At 38.1% G+C, this 23,350-nt stretch overlaps 1 protein-coding gene across 1 annotated transcript in view; it reads right to left on the reverse strand.

The window, feature by feature from the left end:
- The window catches only part of Adgrl3 (adhesion G protein-coupled receptor L3), a 736,167-nt gene that overhangs the window by 192,109 nt on the left and 520,708 nt on the right, over positions 1-23,350 (reverse strand). The window contains exon 9 of the mRNA XM_055629463.1: positions 18,523-18,603. Within this exon, the coding sequence (XP_055485438.1) occupies positions 18,523-18,603 (81 nt within the window). The remainder of the gene's footprint in view (positions 1-18,522; positions 18,604-23,350) is intronic.

Genomic DNA, 23,350 nt, shown 5'->3' on the forward strand with positions numbered 1-23,350 from the left:
TCCTTAGTCACTCAAGTGACAGGGTTCTTGCAGAGTCTTTTGTGTAACTGTGACCACCAGTATCTATAGAGAAAAGAGTTTGTGGACATAATGACCATGCTAAATACAGACTGATAATTGCCTTCCCTCACAGTTTCCCACTTTCTCATTTTCTAGGATAGTAAACCTTTTTGTCCCTAATTGATCATCTTTCTCTCAAATCTCCATAAGAGGGTAGGAGAAGATATGTAAAACATCCTTTCCAAATTACAGTTTCTTTTCAAAGCTCTGGCAAAGAGGTTAACGATCTTCTGCCACTTTGCTTCATCAAGAGTGACAGAATGCAGGTTATACCAGATGGAGGACAGCCAGGTCAGAAATTCTGTGATCTCTTTGGCAGCTCTAGCCTTTCACACACACAAGATAATTGTAACTTAGTGTTGGAATCCAACTCAGACTGATTTCAGTAAAACTCATTTTTGTTATCACTTAGTTAATATTTTCCTGTTTTGTAACATTGGGTTTTCAATAAGGCTGGACAATAATGTAACTTACAGCTAAACAACCTTTGAGATTTCCTTTCCCAAGGGTTTGGTTTTCTTGCTCCATCACTGGGATCCTTAGTAGATAGCAGTTTAGAGATCCCTGGAAAGGTCTCCATAGAAAGCAACTTCAAACAGAAGCCTTGACAAGAACTGATAATCCCTTGAATGCATTTCTGACTGCATTTTCCTCAGTCTCAAGAAAGGGACTAGAAGGTTCTTCAAAGACCAGCAGGGAACAGTAATTTTTAAAACCCACAAAGCACTGGTTTGTCACCCTCCTTTTATTTCCCTCAGCTCCCCTTTCACAAACCCAACCTTTGCTTCACACTGACTCCTTTATATAGTGCTATAAATGTTGCCACTGTTAGCTGAATTCTTGTTTATGCTGTCCAGCTGAGAGTGCTGTCTTTTTAACTAGGGGGATAAATACATAATATGAAATAACCCTTATATGATCTTTGAAAAGATTTATTTCTGAAGTGTATGAAAGTTTTATGTGCATGCATGTATCTACATCGTGTGTATGCCTAGTACACATGCTGGAGAGGTTGTGGAGAAAGGGGAACCCTCCTCCACTGCTGGTGGGAATGTAAACTTGTACAACCACTTTGGAAATCAATCTGGCACTATCTCAGACAATTTGGAATAGTGCTTCCTCAAGATCCAGCCATACCACTCCCAGGCATATATCCAAAAGATGCTCAAGTATACAACAAGGACATCTGCTCAACCATGTTTATAGCAGCTTTATTTGTAATAGCCAGAAGCTGGAAACAGCCCAGATGTCCCTCAACTGAAGAATGGATGCAGAAATTGTGGTACATCTACACGATGGAATATTACTCAGTGATAAAAAAAACAAGGAAATCATGAAATTTGCAGGTAAATGGTGGGAACTGGAAATGATCATCCCTAGTGAGGTATCCCAGAAGCAAAAAGACACACAGGGTATACTCACTCATAAGTGGATATTAGACATATAATACAGGATAAACATACTGAAATCTGTACACCTAAGGAAGCTAATCAGGAAGGAGGACTCTGGCTAAGATGTTCAATCCCCATTCTGAAAGGGAAAGAGGATGGACATCAGAAGAGGGAGAAAACAGGGAACAGGACAGGAGCCTACCACAGAGGGCCTCTGAAAGGCTCTACCCTGCAAGGTATCGAGGAAGATGCTGAGACTCATAGCCCAATTTTGGGCAGAGTGCAGGGAATCTTATAAAAGAAGTGAGAAATAGTAAGACCTGGAGAGGACAGGAGCTCCACAACGACAGCAGCAGATCCAAAAAGTCTGGGCACAAGTCTTTTCTGAAACTGATACTCCAGCTAAGGACCACTAATGGAAATAGCCTGGAAACCCTGCACGGAGATAGCCTATGGCAATTCAGTGTCCAAGTGGGTTCCATAGTAATGGGGACAGGGACAGTCTCTGACATGAACTGATTGGCCTGCTCTTTAATCACCTGCCCCTGTGGGGGCAGCAGCCTTACCAGGCCACAGAAGAAGACAATGCAGCCACTTCTGATGAGACCTGACAGACTAGGATCAAAGGGAAGGGGAGAAGGACCTCCCTTATCAGTGGACTGGGAGAGGGACATGGGTGGGGAAGAGGGAGGGTGAGATTGGGAGGGGAGGAAGGAGGGAGGTACAGGGGGGGATACAAAGTGAATAAACTGTAATTAATAAAAATAAAAATAATTTAAAAAAAGATGGCTGTGAATGTTCATGAAGGTAAGAGAACTGAACCCTGGTCCTCACCTCTGAACTGATGAAACATCTCTCCAGCCTCTCCCCTTACCCATCTAGTAACTCTACTGCATAGTATTACTAGTTAAATGCCCACTGAGAGATAGTAGATAGCTAAGAAATTTAGTTGCATTTTTTTCCAAAAGTATTATTACTAAACCATAATGAAACCTGTGTATTAGTAAACAAATAAATTATCTGCACTCTTTTAAAGAGATACGTGTTCATTAGCATATCTGAACATGGAATTCTTTATTAGCTGTGACCCACATGTTACCCTTGTTTCAAATTTCACACACAGAAAACATTTTATATTCAAGAATTCTGCAAGGACCTCGATTCAATTTTATGTGCATAAGGGACTATTTAGGGGAGAAGGAAGTACAGTAAAACTGATCTGGATGGACTCTTCATCTGTATGGCCACTAATTCCAGAGGGCGACTGATCATAAATTAAATACCTGACATTCAGTAATAGATGATTATATCAGACATAATGCAGTTATAATGGAAGGTGTCTGCACACTGCTTGACTATTAAGTGCCCATTTATTGTCCCTGCACCAGGTGTGATGGTGATAGCCTATACAAATCATCCTCAAGAAGTGTCAAAATAGGCTCCTTTGCTGATAAAGTACCACACATGTTTATTAATAGGGCAGCTTGTCTTAGGACTGGTCCATCTGCTCAGTTAAAACAAATCTTTTCTTCATAAATATTTCAGTTAAGAACGTGACCAACAGCAATGGTTTTGAGAGCAGTAGGAATGTAAAAGGGAGAGAAAGAAGAAGAAGGAGAAGAAGAAGGAGAAGAAAAAGAAGAACTTCTGCTTGAGCTTGAATAAACATTCTGCTTTTACATTTATCCTCTGCATGCTCACGGGGGAAGGGCCTGTGAAGGAACTTTTCATATGCCATTTGTCTAGGAAGAGGGCTGCAGGAGTGTAGGTTCCAGATGCAGTGAAACCAGGTGAGAAATTGCAAATGTCACCAATGTTCGTTCTCAAAGTACACATTTCCATAAAGTGCAAAATGAGGTACTCAATTAAGCAGGACTTCAGAGCAGTGGTTCATATGTGTTTTAAACTCATCAGAAGATATTTTAATGACATGCTTTATTAAAAAAAATGCTACTGCAGGTTTTTTTTAGGGTTGGGAGACTTTTAGAACTGTGTGTTTGCTCTTAGAAACTCATTTTCTATAGGATACTCACTGCTCTTCTTAATACAACAGCAGAATACAACAGAAGCCATGTTTGAACATCTACTTCCTCTTTTCTTTTCTCTCTTTTTTGACTTTTATTTTTATGAAGACACCAGAAGTAAAAGACTAAGACATTCTCTACCTGGTGAGTAGGATCTGACATGCTTGAGGTTCAGCCTCTAAGTTCTGCTTTGTGTCTTTCAGAACAGTTTTAGCTAGCAGCAAACTAGTGTGCCCTGAGGTGCTCTCTCAAATGAACACACGGATTTGAAAAAAAGAAGTACAATTGTTCAAAACGCTAAAACAAGGAGACTGCATGGGCCATTTGGTGACTGGAGGTGGTGCTCACTCTGGGGCTTTGGCTTCATTTATTCATTCATTAAAAGCCAAATAAAGCCTGGCAGGCGTGCCCGTCCGTTCCAGGAAAGATCTCTATCAGACTCGGTATCACATCAATCTAGCGGTCATACTTTTCTAAATAAATTACATCATGGGATAACTAACCACCTGATAACCAAGGGCCAATTCAATTACGTAGGAAAGGCTAAAGGTCCCAGACACTCTTGAAATTGTTTTTTTACTTCTCCTGAAGTCTGAAAGGAAACATTTTCCAATCATATTTTATGTTGAACATGCTTTCACAGAATTAGAAATGGGCGATCATTAGTGCTGACACGCATTGCCCTTGTCTTCCAGAACCCCATCAGCATCGACCAGAATTATCCAAATTAGAAATCAAGGAATTATATTTGTCTCTCAACATGGCCAATATGTCCAAACAGTCATTAACTCCTATCACACTTTAACAGCAGTGTCCATGTATCTATCATGCTTTCTTTATTCACTACTGCTGTCTTGCTGTCTTATCACATTGCACTCTTGCTAACCTTTTATGAAACAACCAAATAATTCTCTGTGCCCTCAGTCCACCCTCACCTTAGCACAAGTGTAAATATTTCCTATGCAAAAACAGTATCATTGATGTCTTCCATGAAGAAAGTTCTCTGCATTTTCTCATTGTGCCCAAGACATTTAGAATGACTAGCATCAGCCACAGTGACACAGTGTCTCAGCTACAATTCCTTTGTGAATCTGTTTTCAGTTCACTAGATCATTTATTCACAACGAAGTCTTACTAGCTGCTAGACTCAATAGAGACCAACTTGACACTAGATAAAATCTCCGAAATCTACCAACCAAGAGTCTAAAAACACTTTTGCTCTAATAGGATTCAATGTTCTGCCTAGCAAGAGAAAGTGACTTCAGGGCTTGGCAGATGTGGAATTTTTACTGGTTCTCTTTTAGCAGCGTATGCTCTGATTCTCTGGAGGAAATGTAACCCTGGGGCATTCATTGGGAAGCAAGCATGTGTTTCCTCAGGCACTAATGCCGAGGGCTCAGACTTGGTCCTGAGGGTCAAATTTGGCTGTTTCCCAGCCCTTCTGCTATAACTGGATCACAGAAGTCACACATTACCTAGGGGCCAGTAGCTAATATGGAAAATGGAGGAGAAAGAAAGAAAGAGAATCTTCAGAGAACTGGCCTGGAAAGAGGAAGCTCTGTAAATGAAATTTTAAGGAAAGGCCACACCAGTATGATTGGATTTACTTCCCTCTGGGCCAGTTTCCATCCTGTAGCTAGAGTCATCTTTTAAAAATCGAAATCAGATTATGTAGTACTCTGTGAAAAAACCCTTCAGGGATACTTACCACTCTTGAAATGAAAGCCCCGCTCCTTTCACGGTCCAGAAGGGTCTGCATGGTCACCTTATGCATTCGGCCCCTCCTCTATGCTCCATAAATTATCTTATCCATTTATTGGGCTTTTATTTCAAGAAAAATAATGTTCTCTTCTCTGCTGCCAGATAGTGAAATTCTGACCAGTTCTATCCATGCCCAAATAGAGGAGGTCCTGACACAGGACAAATGAATCCCATGGATTTCTCATTTCAGAGGACTATTGATACATTATTCTTGACTTTGATTATAGCCAACTGATTTTCATTATTCTTGTTTTGGTTCAGGTATCTCATCGCCTGAGCAGCTTTTCTTGAACATCAACCATGTATTTCTTTATAACTATAATGATAATTAATTATAATCTTGATGGATTAAGTCAATAATTCACTATCACTTACTTTCTTCACCACATTTCCAAGAAGATGAGATTTATTTTCTCTTGTTTACTATTTTCTTGTTTGTTCTTAGTATTTGCGCTACTATGGTCTTATAAAAATTAATTTGACTCTAATTAAACTCTCTATATCTAAAAATTTATAGCAGTAAGATTCTAGTTGCCTATAAATCATTAAACATAAACAACAGAGTGACTAGTGTGGTACTGATCATACTTCCTGTGATGTCTGTCTCCCACACCTCTTATCACATAAACATTTCCACACCAAAGAAAGATTTGAGGTTATTTTAAAGTTAGGCTTTCTGATACTCTTCCTGAGTTTTTATTGTTGGACATACCATAGTTTACATGATTGAAGGTATGTTCTGATGTTTTTTTTTTTTTCCTTCTGTGAGTTGATGATTTGCTTACCCAGCAACTTAACTCTAAGTCATTCATAAGTAGAGTTAATCCATTCAACTGTATAAACAAATAATCACTCAATATGAGTCAAGTCTTTTAAAGGCAGCACAGAGGAAAGCTGATATATAGTTTTCTATATGTCTAATAAACTAACTCAGAGCTCATAAATCTAGTGTGTATCATTCAGAAAGAAATACACCCGTTTGTTACATAAAACTGAAATTGTATCATAATTATGTCAGTAGTGTCAGAGGAAGAGAAAAACGCTGAGAGACCTGTTGGATACTTTCCTGTATCTTAATCATCCTGACATACGGGCTTCCAGCTACAGGGACAGAATATTACTAAGGTAAATTAACCAGCATTCAGATCATCCTGAACAGATCATAGAGTAATTTACTTCCAAAGGCAGAAAGTCATACAATCTTGAGAAAAGATGATTGTTGGAAAATGTGAACTACTGTGGCTTTCAGTCACATGGCCAGCATATTAAGGTATCAAAACTGAAAGGGTATTCACATTGATTGCTTTAGTTCATGTTTTCCAGGAGATCCTGATGGTAAATTAATAGCAAAGAATACTATGTTTTGATGGACTCTCAAAAGTTATAAATTATCACCAGACCCAAAGGGAGAGCTAACAGAGAAAAATACTTATTATTAAGAAAGCCAAGTGCCTGTTAATGTGAAGGTATGCTAACTCAGTAATAATGGACAGATATAAGTTAAAGTCACTATTTCTTGTACAGAAATATGTATCTTCTTACAGTTGTGAAGAAAAACATCCTCATGCTCCTAACGCTAAATATGACTTCCTTTTTTTTAACTTTATGCTTTGCAAACTTTATTAATAATGGGCATTACTAACTTTTACTATCTTATATATAATATTTAAATTATGTTTTCCAAGATGTGTTGTTTTCCACACAAAGAAAAAATATGTAGGTAAATGTGAACTTATAAAAACAGAAACAAAATAAAACACACGCACACATACAAAACAAACAAACAAACAAACAAACAAACAAACAAAAACCCTGAATCATCAGTACAGGAAACTAGTAAAAACTTCTAGGGACATAGAACTTTTCCCCCAAATTATAAACAAATTGAATCCACAGAGAATAGAGAAAGCATTTGAGAATGAACTCTCTCTCTCTCTCTCTCTCTCTCTCTCTCTCTCTCTCTCTCACACACACACACACACACACACACACACACACACACACACACACCACTTTAAAGTCTGCATCCTGGCCCAAAGACTTGATCAATCAAACTACAGATTCATCTTAGAACCAAAAAAACCACATATACATTTTGTAAAGCAAGATGCCTCTCTTCAAGCGGTAAAGTACATAAGTATATGAATATAAGTGACATTGAAAAAAGCAACAAAAGATTTGCGAGAATTAATAATTTCTGAGACTCAGACATAACAGTAACATGGACAATAAAATTGGAACTGAGGTTACAGGTATAGTGGTTTGAATCAGAACTGCTCCCATAGGGTGGTAATTTGAATGCATGGCCTCTGTTAGTAGGAACTTTTTTTTGAAGGATAAGAAAGCATAGTTGGATGAGGTATGTCATGGGGGTGGGCTTTGATGTTTCAAAAGACGCATTCCATAATCGTGCCACCCTCCCTCGCTGGCCTCTTTCCTTCCTTGCTTCCTTCTTCCCTCACTCTTCCCTTTACTCCCCTGCCCTCTGCTTTCCTCCAACTCTTCAGATCCATGCTTGCCTGTGGCTGCCATGCTGCCTGCCATGATGGTAATGGATTCTAACCCTCTGAAACTAAGTTTTCAAAAATTTTTATTTTATCATTTTGTTTACAATTTATTCATTTTGTATCCTGATTGTAGCCCCCTCCTGCATCTCCTCCCAGTCCCACTTTCTCTCTGTCCTCCCCGACTACCACAGAAAGGGGGAATCTTCCCCTATCATCTGACCCTAGCCTATCAAGTCTCATCAGGACTGTCTGGATCCTCTTTCTCTGTGGAAAATGATCAAAGAGCAGGCAATAGGGTCCATGTCAGAGACAGTCCCTGCTCTCCTTAATAGGGAACTCACATGGAGACTGAGCTGCCAATGGGCTACATCTGAGCAGGAGGTCTAGGTCCTCTCCATGCATAGTCTTTGGTTGATGCATCAGTCTCTGCAGTCTGTCTTTGTTGTTCTTCTTGTGGAGCACCTGTCTCCTCCAGGTCCTTCTATCTTCCCCTCTCCCCTTCTTCCATAAATGTCCCTGTGCTTTGCCCAAAGTCTGGCTGTAAGTCTCGGCATCTGCTTCAATCCCCTGCTGGGTGGTGTCTTTCAAAACACGTCTGTGGTAGACTATTGTCCTGTTCCCTGTATTTCACCGTTTCCAGTGTCTATTCTGAATAAGAATTAAACATCCTCCCTAGGGTCCTCCTTATTCTTTAGCTTCTTCAGGTCTGTAGATTTTCGTATGTTTATCCTATGTTATATGGCTAATATCCACTTATAAGTGCGTATATATCATGGGTGTCTTTCTGCTTCTTTGTTACCTCACTCAGGATGATCTCTTTTAGTTCCCACCATTTGCTTGCAAATTTAATGATTTCCTTGTTTTTATTAGCTGAGTAGTGTTCCATTTTAAAATACTTTTTAAACAAGTTATTTTGGTCATGGTGTTTTATCACAGCAATAGAAAAGTAGCTAAGAAAACAGTAAAGTGAATGAGGTAACTTAAAAAAAAAAAAAAAGCTAGGTGATCCAAATGCATTTATATGTGTCTAGCAAAATCTAAGTGCTAGTCTTTTCTGTTACTATTTAATCTTGAGAATTTACATCATATTCAAACAAAATCAATTAAAGAAAGAAAGGAATGTTCCCAGAAGCACACAATTCAGTTTGGGGGATAAGTCAAAGCAGACCTCCTGCATTCCCTCAGGCTTTGGTAGTACCAGCCAACTGTCTGCTCCAGGCAGTGAGGTAATTAATTTTCACTGCACAGGTATACAATTATTTTCTGGCGATTATGCCACATTCATGGTTGAGGAGAGGATGGTAAAATGGAAAATATGATATACTTCCACAAATAAATGATAGTAACATATTACCTCACACACAGTTGTGACAAAATTGTATTACATCTGTTTTCAAATGTTCGTATCCTACTTTGTTCAGAAGAATACTAGAAATGATAAAGGATTTTCTTAAAATGAGATGGACAAGGATGGTCAAATTCTCTCATCCCTTGCTGGTAATATGTTTCATCAAGAAATACTCATTTTAATGCATACTGTGTGAAGCTAATCCAAAGTTCATTCTGTATCCATGGCAGCATGCCCTTGTACATTCTTGTACATGCTTAGGTTCCAATCTTGGCTGTCATACTTTCTTTATCCTTAAGAAGGTAAAATTCTCCCTATATTCTTTCTCTCTCTCTCTCTCTCTCTCTCTCTCTCTCTCTCTCACACACACACACACAGAGCAATAACATAATCCACTTCATGGGATTCACAACAATACTGAAATAATAATCAGTGCCAACTTACACAGACTAAAGCAAGGAACACACAGTGAGTGCTCACACAAAGTCCACTCAGAAAGTTGGCATTTCAAACAAAACAAAACAAAACATAAACAAGGCTATGAATGACTGTATTTGGAAATAGGCACGTGAGAAATATGTTGGTTAGCTGAACACTCACTTTGAATTTGATTTATAGATTAGGCTGTGTTCTTCAGCGGCACAATGTGTTTTCTCACATTCCCGCGGTCCTGGCTTCCATACCTTGCTTCTTTCCCACAAACATGTAGTAAAATTTAACTGTTTATCATTTCTACAGTGCCTCATTGCAAAGACTTGTGAGACTGGAAAATATTTTCGCTCAGAGAGCAAGCAACTTTAGTAATACTTTTCTGACTGAAAGTAATAGTGAAATGAGACGAAGTTGGATAAATGGCCTAGAACTGACGGTGGCAATCTCTGGAAAGCTAGGCTCGGAGCACTCTTCAGAGAGTGGGCACAGAGCTGTGGGGTAGGCAAAGCTCAGAAAACGACCTGGCAACGGCTTCTTGGAGACCGCTTCATCCTGCTGATACTCCCTGAGTAAGCAGCAGCTCCACTGAAAACCGCGTCCAAAGCAAGGGTCGTTATTGCTGAAGCTGGAGGAGCATGCTCAGAGAGTCAACAGCACATGCCTCAATTTAAGGGCCCACGAGGACCAAAACTTTCCATAAACCGACATCTGTGGCGCCTTTGGCCAAACTCCTCTTTCCTTCACACGCTGAGTACAACAGAAACCCTCTAAAGCCCGATTTTGAAACAACAACAACAAGAAATAAACTACGAGCTCACTTTGCTTTAGAAATTTTTCTCTGCCTATGAACTGTATACACCACAAAAGACCAGACAAGATGTAACAAGTTCTTTTTTTTTTTCAAAATGATAACAATAAAGTTTCATACAATTTGTTTGAAAGCATGTTATATTCTTACAAGATCCTCATTCTGACAATACTGAATAAAAACTTATTTTACCATTATATTTAGGTTTTCATTTCAATTAAAGTCAACAAAACTTAATTAAAAATATATAGTCTGATGGCACTGCACTACAGACTATAAATACCATGGTGCTGTAAATCTGAACAAAGAAGTCATGGGATATTTTTGAGGATACATGAGACAATGTGTACTATTATTTCCTATGTTTGATCCAAGGTCCATACTAATTAAATAAAACACAGTTTACGACCAACAGCAAGCTATGCTCACCACCTGTATCTCACAGATGTTTATAGTGTACTTTTTACAGTCTTTGCAGATTTGTTTATGCGTATGGTTGTTTTCCTTGCATCTGCTTGTGTGCTACGTGCATGTCTGGTACTCAGAAAAGTCACAGGAGGGTGTCACATGCCCAGGATATGGAGTTATAGCTGGTTGTGAGCTGTCCTGTGGGAACTGGTCATCAAATCCAGGTCTTCTGCAAGAACAACTGCTCTTAACCACTGAGCTAGCTCTCTAGACCCTCACAGGATACTGTATATTACATCCCTTCTCCAAAAAATATTGTGTGGAATTTAGAAGTGTATGAAATTGTGTTCACATGGCCAGAGCACTTAACCATGAATGCAGTACTCATTTTGCAAGTTTCATTTTATTCTCTTGAGGAAAAAAAATGGGGAAAGCTAAGTAATTTATATCTCATCATATAATGTGGACAAGTTGATGGCTAGGAAAAGCATCATCATACACTACCAGAGATCAGGCCTAGAAACTCTTGAGAAAGAGTGACAGATGCCACGGTCGAATTTTATTTTAATCAATATAAAATGTTTTTACATTTTACTGGATGATACTTTGTGTTAACGACTCTAATTTGTGATGCTAAATCTTTGGCTAAAGCCTATTTTTAATGTAGATGCATCAGGCTGGCACCATCTGTTTATTTTGAACTTTAAAAAATATTTTCAGTGTGTGGATTTGCTCAATGTAATTCAATTCACACACAAAACTTAATGTTTAGCATTATTCTACTTCATTGATTATGTGCCCATTGAACCATGATTTATATTACCAAATTTATTTACTGAAAAAATGCTTAAAAATAAACATTTCATTCAAATGTAAGTAAACCATTTAGCTCTTTCTCAGAACACAAGTTGTAACTCAAATTTTAAAAAAGCAATATATACATATACATATATATATGTATATGTATATGTATATGTATATGTATATGTATATATATATATATATATATATATATATATATATATATATATATATATGACAAATACAGTGTGATAAGTGGCTTACCATCCTGGAAGGCACATTAGCCTCAGGAGCTATCAACTTTTTCATAGATAAAAATATTCACCAAAACATTGTGATTACTAATAGTACAAATGGAAGACTCAGAAACTCCTGTTTTTCGTTTGTTTTGTTCTTTTGTTTGTGTGTGTGAACTTGATGCAAATTCATCTAACTACAATTACTGTTGATGTTGGTGAGAACAGAAGATATGAAGTGGTCAGGAAGTGTGGGGATAAGCTCCTCAATTCTTTGTCTGTCTGAAATATCCACGGCTCTGTCCTGGCCAAACCCCAAAAATGATAGAATAAGGTACTGCTTCCTGCTCTAGTTTCTTGTTACACTTTTTTCCCTTTTACAAAATTACCTCAGGGAGCTCCACTTCCTTGAGCACCCTAACTCCTTAATTAAAGCCCTAATAAAACGAGAAAGTCTCTACCCCACTCAAAGAGTTCACAGTGAACCCCTTTAACTTATTTCAGAATGAATAATCCAATAATTCAGTATGAATAATCTGTTGGATGATAAACAATAAAAGCTGAACAAAACTTGAAAAGAAAGGGTCAACTGAAGAGAATGTCCTCTGAATCTCAGAGTACATATGCTTCTGCTCTGCATCCTGACTCAGGAATCTTCCCAAATTCTCACACAGTCTCCTTCCCTGGGTGATGCTGTTTGTCACAAAGACATGATCCCAAGGGAGGACAACTTGCTAATGAGGAGTTGGGGGGCAAAATAAAGAGTGGGAGAAGGATTATAGACTCTCTAAGAGGTTAGGCTATTTCTTGGAACTGATGCTGCAGACAGACTTTATCTGCCATATGGGTGCTGTGAATGAATCGCTGACCTATCTCTCCAGCCCCAAGAACGGAAACTCTTAAGGAACCCTCCTAGAAACTGCAATTTACAAATCTGCCACAAAATGGCCAAGGTTACTGGTATTCACCTGTATAAAATTGGGGAATGTGTCTCAAAGGCACTCACTTATTTTTTGTGCAGAAATAAACAATGAATTCCATTACATTGACTACAAATTGTAACAAATGTTTTAATAATGAAAGGTTTGAAAACAATAATGCTTCCAGACCAAGTGTTTATTTTTCTTTTCAGAAGTACTGATTAATGAGACATATGTCAAGAAAAAATACTATAATGGCAAATGCTGATTCAGGAGCTTACTTTTATTAAGTAGTTTATGGTGAAGGCTGTGACTATTTTTTCTATTTATAGTGGCATCTCTGGTTAATTACCTTGTAATGTATTGTGACATTAATGCACTAGTAAACTACTGGAATTTACACCCCTATTCAGTAATAAAATCTGTAAATTGAAGAATGCACATAAAGTCATTGCAGGCATAAATTATGTGACCAAATGCCACGTATGATCACATTGGGCTTAAAAAATAGAAACTCTCAAATTTACTCATTAGTGGGTAAGTGCCACTGAATTTATATTTGACGGCCACTTTATAGCCATGGAGAGTAAAACATTTTACTCAAGAGTGTTTTTGAGTTGTTACACTGTTTTCCTTTGGGTTCCTAAGAATGTATTGGACATAACTCAGCTGTACAGAATCAAAAGGAAACATCTGAAAAACAAGCAGAGGAATATGATAAAGTACAAGCTCACAAAGAATGGCAGTGCACAGGACAGATGCTTTGGCCTTATGGACCAAACCCAAAGTGAGTGGCGGGTTAGCCAGCATGTAGCGAGGCAGGACAATGTGAAGCAGACGTAGCTGTGAATGCATGTTTACATTATATAAACATGTACAAGGGAGAGTTTACAACATGGGGTTTTCTTTTTCTTTGAAAGGTCTACTTTAAAAAAAAAAGTAAGTTAAGTATGCATATGTCTGTGTGACTGTGTACTGGGTGTGTTTGTGGTCTGCAGAAGCCAGGACAGCTCTGCCGGATCCCCTGGAGATGGTGTCTCAGGCCTGTGTGAGCCGTCTGATATGGGTGCCGAACTCTGGTCCTATAGAAGCAAATGCTCTTAATCTCCGAGGCATCTCTCCAGCTCCAGCATCCGGTTTTAAAACATAAGTCCAAAGATATCACCAATTACTTCATCTTCTCAAACACTCGAAGCACAATTACTATTTTAAAGTAATGCAACGGGTAATCTAAAGTAGTTCTACTTACACTAAAGTAAAATGACAAAGATTCTGAGATAGCTTCCCTGTTCTTATGTTACTTCATATTCGATAAAGAAAAGTTTCCTAGAGTTACATTAACATATTTTAAATATTTTTATTTCTGTTATTATATGGTAAACATCAGAAATTAATTACAGTTTTATTAAGAATATATTAAATTCCCTAAAATAGAAAAACTAATATTTAAAAATAAATAAGTAGTTCCTGACTCATTATAATGGATGTTAAATGGGAAAATGATGCAGCAAGGGAAATAAAGAGAACGGATGAAGGAATCAGGCAGCTGAGTAAAGGGAACATCAATCCATAGTTTTTCTATTTTCAATGTCCATCAAACTGCAACTGAACATAGGGAAAGAAAAAGCTAATTGATTAGCTCATCTTGGTTTACTGATGGTTCAATATGAATTGCCACCTAACCTCACAAAAATATTGTAAATAGAATTCCACATATTTGAAAATCCTAACATGCCATCTAGGGTCCAATAAAAATCTACAACATGCAAGAGAAATCCTCTCCTCTTCTCCTCTCCCTTCTCCCTCTCACTAATAAAAGGACATGAATGTGGAGAGAGATGTATAGTTTGCATGTATAATTTGATGGCACTTAAAATCAGTATTAGTACACAGTCTATTTAAAAATAGTCGGTAAACATAACACTCGATAGCTAAATTAAAATACTTTAAAGTAGCTGGGCACAGTGGCACATGGCTGTAAGCCCAGCCCTGAGGGAGGCAGAGGAAGGAAGACATCTATGAGTTCAAGGCCAGTCTAGTCTACAAAGTAGATCCAGGACAGCCAAGGCTACACAGAGAAACTCTGCCTCAAAACCTGACCCCCCACCCCCACCCCAAGGAAAAAGCCACCAAAAAACAACCAAAAAATGAAGCTGGAAACTACTGACAACTATTAAGCCACCTCAGTGTCGTTTTTAATATCCCCCTTTGAATGAAATGATAGAATTGGAAAATGTTCAAAAATTTTTTTTTATGTAATTGGATTTTGATAATTTCTCATAGTCTTATCTAATTAAACAGCCTCTTAAATTCTTGGTGTGACATGTATGTATTCAGGTGAGTGTGGGCAGGCATGCGTGCAGTGCATCCGTGAGTGGAGGTCTGAGGTAGATGTTGGAGGTCTTTCTCAATCCCACTCTATCTTCTTCACTGAATCAGGGTCTCTGAACCAAATCCAGAGCCCACCATCTTGTTTGTCTGACTAGACAGGTTGTTCTGTAGCGCTGCTATCACTGTCTGTCTAGCAATGGAATTACCAGCACATCACCAAGTCTCTCTGGCTTTTATATAGGTTCTGGAGATTGGAGTCATCTTTCCAGTTATGGGACAGGCGCTTTAAGCACTGAGTCATCTCTGCAGCCCCTGAATGGTCTTTCTTAGTAAAACAAACAAAAGGTTGATTTACATGAGGTAGTGAATATAAATGTGTAGGGTTGAGCATCTCTGGTTCATTTCCTGTTGAGGATGGTCTCAGCATGGGGAGCCCTGAAAACGTACGAGGGCATCGCCCATCCATGCTGCATGTCTACTGATGCCATCTTTATTGGGTCCTCTTTAGACAGTCACATTGAAGAGAATTCATGGCATAGCTACACTGACTTTAAATTTTTTAAGCTGTACTAAAATAAAAACCTCTATACAGTCTGAGGCATCACTAACTGTGATTATTTATTCTTTATCAGGTGAAAACCCCCATCAGCATGAAGGAGATGCTATTTGAAATCCAGGTTCTTAACACTGGCTACCTAACTTTCTGTGACATTCTCAAGATATGGTATGAGGCAGGTACTTAACAGGTATTGTTTCATTCCAATAAGCCTGCCAGACTGGTGTGGTATTGTTTTGGTAGGGACAGATGGCAGATAAGCCTCCTTCCAAACCCTATTCTTTTCCCATACACCATTTCAATGAACTCAAATAGCAGTACCAGCCAAATGCCAGACTCTGGACCATTCCATAGTACTCACAAACACATTAAATTCCACCTTCAAGTCTGTGACTTTCTTAAAGACACTCAAAACAAAAGGGGCCTAAAGTTTCCAAATCAGACATTTTAGAGTCATTCTGAATTCATTTTCCATGGCTTTAAAATGTCTTAAACTCCTCTTCTTCATGTATCCAGGTTTCCTTGAACTATGGCTTTTCCTTGACAAGAAACAATTGACTTCTGCTCTATGAGGTCTGAGGCTGGCTACGTGACTTGCGGTGACAAACACGACATTAGCAAGCACGACTCAAGCAGAGGCTCGCCCTCATGCTAGCCTTCCTATTACGGGGACCCTCTTCTGCCAGGACAGTGTAGGTGGTGGAGCAGATTGAAGATCAACAGCAGAGGCATGAGGTCACTACCCTATACGACAGCAAGACAATTGCCAAAAATATGTGACCTATTCCCTTAAAAACAAAAACAAAACAGCCAGACTAAGCATCTAGCTACATCAGCACAGAGTCATTTCAACCAACTCTCAGCATGACACTATGTTTGCTGTCTAGATTTATTAAATTTTGGAGTAGATGCTTTTTCCACTCCAGCCATAACTTCAACATACTCACTCTCAAATTATACTGAGGTCACATCTAAAAAATGAGATTATGAGAAAATACTCACTCATGTAACTAGTCTTTCATCCTTGGAAAGAAGAATATTCTAATAATTAGCATGTATAAATCAATGTAACAATTCGCATTCTCTGTGAGGGATTCTGTTGTTACCAGCAGGTATATCAGTCTCTTTGTGTTGCCAATATTTGGTATTGGATAATTTTAAAAGAAGATGAACATATTCTCCCACAGTTTTGCAAGGTCCAAAATCTAAGAGCAAGAGGCTGTCAGACTAAGTGTTGGGTGGGAGAAGGCTCTTTTCTGGATCTAAGACCTTTATGTGGCAGGGTAGGAGTGCAACAAAGCATCTGACTAGTCTCCTCTGCTTTTAGTCTGGCATCAATGCATCCGGGAGGGTAGAGGTCCTATCCTGCACCTGTTGCCTTGAATGCTAAATTTCAACATAAAACCTGGGAAGGATACAAACACTCAAGCTACATTAGCAGTCAATCTAATTAGCACAGCCACCACAGAGGCACTTCTGCCCCATCCCTATGCTATCAAACCTCCAATGATATTTTTAGATCCCTCTGTCACTGCTCACAGAATTCCAGTTAAGTGTCCCATCATCGTTCACCTCAGCTATGGGAGTCGCCTTTCCTTCTCAATTTCCTTCTTTATTTTTGTTCTTAAAGAAGAACAAATTTTGTTCTTAAGGAAGAACAAAAATAAACTCACGCTTTCTCTGTTGGCTCATTGTGTATTCTCTCCGTGGGATTCCCTTATGTTCCTTGTATCCCTTTCTCTTGTAAAAAAAAAAATAAAAATAAAAATAAAAAATTCAGCACTGTTTACTCTATCACTTTTCTCATTTGGTCATTTCTCATTTTCACATTTGGTCATTTGGACAGAAATCACTGGAGGACTTTCTACTACACACTTAGCTCAGGCCAGTGGCTGGGAAAGAGTAAATCCCAAGAGCACACAGATAAGGGAGGGAAGCGTGCACACTCACCAACAAAGTACAATGTCTTAGGGGAAATAACCAAGGGAGGCACTGAGCCTACAAGGCCTCTTTGAAAGCCAAGGAACACTGCCAGACAGGTGGGAGAGCTTGGCCTTGTAATCTGTTGGAACCTTACAGGATACACAAGAGACAAGAGACTTCTGCCAGAAGGAATTGCTCAAGCAGAAGGCATGCTCAAAAAACTTACTCCTGCTGACATTTATCAAGCCACTGATGGTTTTGTTAGAAATTATGCCATATTCTAAAACCAAAAGATTAACTTTCTTATGGTTGTTAGTAGTAAACTTGGAAGGCATGACTGTGGAACATTACATTTGAACACTATGAAACATTTTGTAGGTTAGGGATTAGAATTTCTTTACAAATTTTCTGAATGACTTCTATCTTTCCTTTTTTGGGTAACTAATGTTACCTTCTAATCTTTACTGTGTATGAGAAAAAATTATTTTCGAATGGATTTTGTTGATATCCATATAAAATTATATTAATTTATATGATTTTACAAATCAATAATAATATTGATATTACAAAGACAAAATTATTCATAAAATACTAATTTCCAAGAAAAATTCTTTCACTATGACTTTGATTATGATATCACAAATAAGCATCCTATTCTTAAAAAAAAAATTAAGTGACAGAAAAACAGATCTGAGCAATAATCTTGTGAACTGTCACTCTAAACAGGGATTCAAAAAGTCGTCTATTTAGATGCCTCAGGATACCTAGGTTTTGAGTCAATGGATTCATCTGTTTCTTGGAACATTATTTCATGTTTCTGTTTACAGGTAAACTTTTCTGACCCATTATTCACATTATTTACTTTTCTTTATTTACTTTTCATTATTTACTTTTCTTCTTCATTTTGAAACAGGCACTGCACTACAGATGCATATTTCAATCACACCTAGTTTCATTAATTACCCTTGCTCAGCGCCGAACACTGCTTCTCTTTTCCTTAAATCAAGAAAACTCACCTCTAACAGGGGGTCTTTCTAGGTCAGAGTCAAGGTGAATCGGTGGAGAGATGTAGGAAACCTGTCCATGATGCACTGGACCTGTGAACACAGAAGAAAATATAAGACATCACAGGGACCGTGATATGGCTCTGTGGGTAAAAATATCTGCTACCAAGTCAGGCCCCTGTGCCAATATGGTGGTAGGAGAGGAACGACTCCTACAAGCTATCCTCAACCTCTAATTCAATACACATGGACTGAGTGTTCACACACACACACAACAAATAAAAACAGTGTACTTTACTTTAAATTTTTTACCGTGTTCTAACATTTTTATTCCACACAGAAAAAAATAGACAGTGCACATTATAAAACAATCTTCTTGAGCATAAACCAAAACACCAGCCAATTAGTGGATATGTCTTTCTACCCAAGATAGATTTTTTTTAAATGATTTATATAATTATTTAGGAGTTGCCTTTCCTTCTTTCCTTTCTACCTTCCTTCCTCTTTCCTTTATAGCTTCCCTTCTTTCCTTTCTTGGCAAGCTCTTGGGGGGCCCAGGCTGACTTTAAACTTACAATGTAGTGAAAATTAACTCGCTTATATTTCCCAAGTCCTGGAATTACAAATGTGTGTGTGTGTGCCTGTGTGTGCGTATTCTCTTCAATGGGATTATAAATATTATGGAATGGTAAACTGGGTTTTAAGAAAAATAAAAAACCTCAGAAACATAAATATATCATCTGATTATTGTAAAATTATTTAGAATTCAGCGTGCTGTTTTCTGGCTCCAGTGTTGTAGGCACTGCCAGCTGTATTTATTTCACTGTCCATAAATGCTAAACAATCTTCAGACTGGCTTTTGATGGACAGGTAGTAACTGGATGGCTGAGATGCTGAAACCTTAACAAGCATATTTTTCCTTAAGGCATTTCTTCCACAGTTTGAATACAAAACCATTCTAACCTACTTGTAATTTAATGGAAAAGAAAGAACTAGACAAAATTCAAGCATCCCGTAGATGGGTTCATTATTTTTTTTTATTCTTAGAGAGAATTCTATCCCATCACATATTTCTTTGTAATATATTTTGTCTCATAAATAAAAAAATACTAATGTTGAAAAATAAAAAGGATCAGTTTCACAAAGTTCACTTTTTTTGCCTTGTCAAGACAGTGCAATTATGGCCGCCCCTCCCCAACAACAAACATGAAAAAGAAGAAAGACTGATGTGAACTAAAAGAAAAAAAAAAAATCTAACATTCAGAGTAAATATCATTTGTGCTGATGATATAGCAAGCAATTAGGATTCTGAAGCAAGAAAGAGTAATTACTAAGTCATTTCATTTTCTGAAGCTGCTTCATACAAAGAAGACTTGGGCAGAAGCGGAGAAGCCTCCGCTTTCTCTCTGCATGGGAATATGTAGTTATACTCCACACATTTACTATGGCAATTTACAGGGCTGTTAATCTCTTTTCCTAAACAAGGAAAGTTAATGATACATAGATTATGATAACAGTTAGAGTAACCTTCCCGTTTCAAGGAATATTCAACTTGTAATAAACTCCGTTGATTCCTCTTACGAGGCACATTCCAAATAATTAATATGGCTCCCTGTTGATAAGAGCTGCTGCTGCTCGCAGCATCGTCCCCTCTAACAGTAGAGATGGCAAAGCTGATATAATGTACACAGCCCCTCAGAATGGTAACTAAGAATATTGCACGTCCACTGGCCATGTTTCAGTGGAATACTTCAAGCTCAATTGTAAAAGGAATAGGTTAGTAGTTTTGTACAGTTACCAGTCCGTGCTTAATACTGTTTATTAAAAAGTCCAGATTAGCTTACCTACAAAACTACGTTTGGTATTGGACCATAGCTTTTTACCATATATGACAGTAGCTACCAGACATCTACAACTGTAAAACTGCCACCATGAGGTCTATGTGCATCATGAGTGTGTACCTATGAAGCAAAGACACAAACATGAAGAAACAGACAACTCTGTCAAACACTTGCAAGGCTGGGAATGTTTTGATCAAATTGTGGTTTTAATTTATTGAAGTATTTTTTTCCTCAAAGACAGTCTCAGTATACTAAACCCTTGGAAAACGTGAACAGATTTTACAGAGAAATATAGAATTGTTGTAACTGTTCTTATATTCAGTTTGAAGAAAACAGGCAGCTCATATTTTTTTTTTCTCTTCGGGGCCTACAAGCATAGAGAATAGAGAGATTAAACTATGGGTACCAAGACAGGGGCTATGGAAGCGGCTTTATCATCATGTTATTTCTCTATCCTGGGAAAAATCTAGTAAATTGCAAGATGGAGTATCTCAGAAAAAGCTATACTGGCTGGAAATGAGAATCACAGAAAGGGGGAAAAACAGTGAATTCTCGCCTTGCCAATGGCGAGTTCTGACTTAGGGTACAGACAGTAGAAATTATGAAGCTTGTTGCTGACTGGCTTGCTAGCATTGATTATATAATATTAAATGATTTTTAATGTACATTAGGTCAGTGGTAGTCATATATTCATCTCTTCCAAGATACAGAAAAATATAATGTCTGTCTTCCTGTGAGGTGACTAAGATTATTCACCAGAGCATGGGGAGAACCACCTGCAGATTGAAATGTCCCTCACAACTGACTCTGCAAAGGTCTGACATGAACTCAGTGTCTGGCTCTTTGCCCCTCACCACGACAGGGAGGAGCCTTGCCAGGACACAGAGGAGGACAATGCAGCCAGTCCTGATGAGTCCTGATAAGCTAGGGTGAGATGGATGGAAGGGGAGGAGGATCTCCCCTATCAGTGGACTTGGAGAGGGAAATGGGAGGAGATGAGGGAGCAAGGTGGGATTGGGAGGGAATGAGGGAGGGGGCTACAGCTGGGATACAAAGTGAATAAACTGTAATTAATACAAAAAATAAAGAAAGAAAGAAAGAAAGAAAGAAAGAAAGAAAGAAAGAAAGAAAGAAAGAAGCTAAAAAAAAGAGAAAAAATAAAAAGAAATATTTCAATAGGGGCTGGAGAGATGGTCAATATTTAAGAGGAATGGCTGCTTTTCCAGAGTATCTGGGTTTCATTCTCAGCACCCCATCATGGCTACCAATAGTTAGTAACTCCAGTTCCAGGGGATGTGACAATCTCTTCTTGTCCTCTAATCACTATATAAATATAGTACATAGACTTACATGAAACCAAAGCACCCACACACATAATTTTTTTTTTAATTCTCTAAAAAATTTTTGAAAAAAGTAAAACTCAATAATTATTTTAAAATAAAGTTAATACCATTAATAAGCTTCACAATAACTTTCCTTAGAATTTAAGAGAGATGATTTCCAACAAAAGATGTGCTCAGCACTGGGAAGGCTCTTGTTGGTGGATAGCTTGGCCTATGGCACTTAAGGTCCTGCATTCAATTTCCAGAACTCCCAAGAGATAACTATTCTTATCCCCTAAAATCAGCTAAAGAAAACCTTATCAAGTTTAAAACAACAACAACAACAACAAAATAAACCTTGGTAAAGACCTCTTATTTAAAAAGATTTGATGAGTCTTCTGAGATAAATATCTGTTCTTTAATCATATATCCCAAGGTGGCTCTCCCCATACTTTACCTTGAAATCTTAAGGTACACACTCAAATGTGAGACATCCGCAATTACTGACACTCCTGCTCTCCAAATCAAAGATACCTTTCTCCCATTATTCTTTTGAATTTTAGTTTGTTTCCCCTGAATTACGGGGAAAAAAAAAAACTATTGAAATTTTGGCTTAAATTATATTGAGTTGGAGAAGAAATATTAAAACTCTTTCACTGCATGTTTAAAAGATTACTATTTCATTACTATATTATTACTGTTATTGTTGTTTGAGCTTTTAAAAGATGAAATCTCATGCAGCCTGTACTACTTCAAATGCAAACTTTTTAAATGGTTCAGGATAATGTTGAACACTTGACTCTCCTTTTCGAAGCTGGGGAGCACGGAATATGCCCAGCTGAGATTCTTCTTTATTTAAATAATATTTTATTATATAGAATGAAGTTACTATTCCTAGAACATTAGAACATTTCATTAGGCATACCACTGAAATGTACTGTTCTACTTCTACTTCCAGTCTAAGTAGAAGTTTGACATTTTCTTTATAACTTTGTCTCTTTTATTTTTGTGAGGGACCTCAGGAGCTTTATTTTCTTGGTGTATAGAGTGGTAAGAGGATTCATTAATTAAATATATTTGTTTTTGTTTGCTGATGATTAGTTTTTGCATTTGGGTGGGTCTGTATGTGCGTGTGTGCGTGCGTGTGTGTGCTTGCATGTGTGTGTGTTGCCTCCTAGGTGGTCAGCTGTGTCAAGATGAAGCAGAGTATGTCTTTTCCAATGACTGGTCTCAGAACCCTTTGAAGTGGATGGGACACAAACTTCTTTCTTTCTAGAAGAACTGTGTGGCCACAGATGGAGCTGCTGACGTGCTGGTGAAGAGTGGAAAGATTATGTGGTTTAAATCAGAGGTGAGAATGACAAACACGGTTTTCCTATGAATACGGGGTCTTGACCACAGCAGTATGCACTGCTGGGGAGTGAGGGCAGTTCTTACAGACCAAGGAGAAGTGGCAAGATGATGTGCAGGTGTGTTTGGGTTCCATTGTGGATGCCAATCTGAATGTTCTTACTTGGTAGGGAGAGAGAGAGAAAGAGACAGAGAGAGACAGAGACAGAGAGGCTGAGATTGATTTCTGGATTGACAGATATTAGTGTGCCTAGGTGCCTGGAGATCCAAAGAGCTGGGAGAACCTGAAAGCATTCAGTCTTTTTTTTTTTTACACTTTACATTTTT

The sequence above is a fragment of the Psammomys obesus genome, unplaced genomic scaffold, assembly GCF_907164565.1.
Source record: "Psammomys obesus unplaced genomic scaffold, mPsaObe1.curated_primary_1811, whole genome shotgun sequence".
NCBI lineage: Eukaryota > Metazoa > Chordata > Mammalia > Rodentia > Muridae > Psammomys > Psammomys obesus.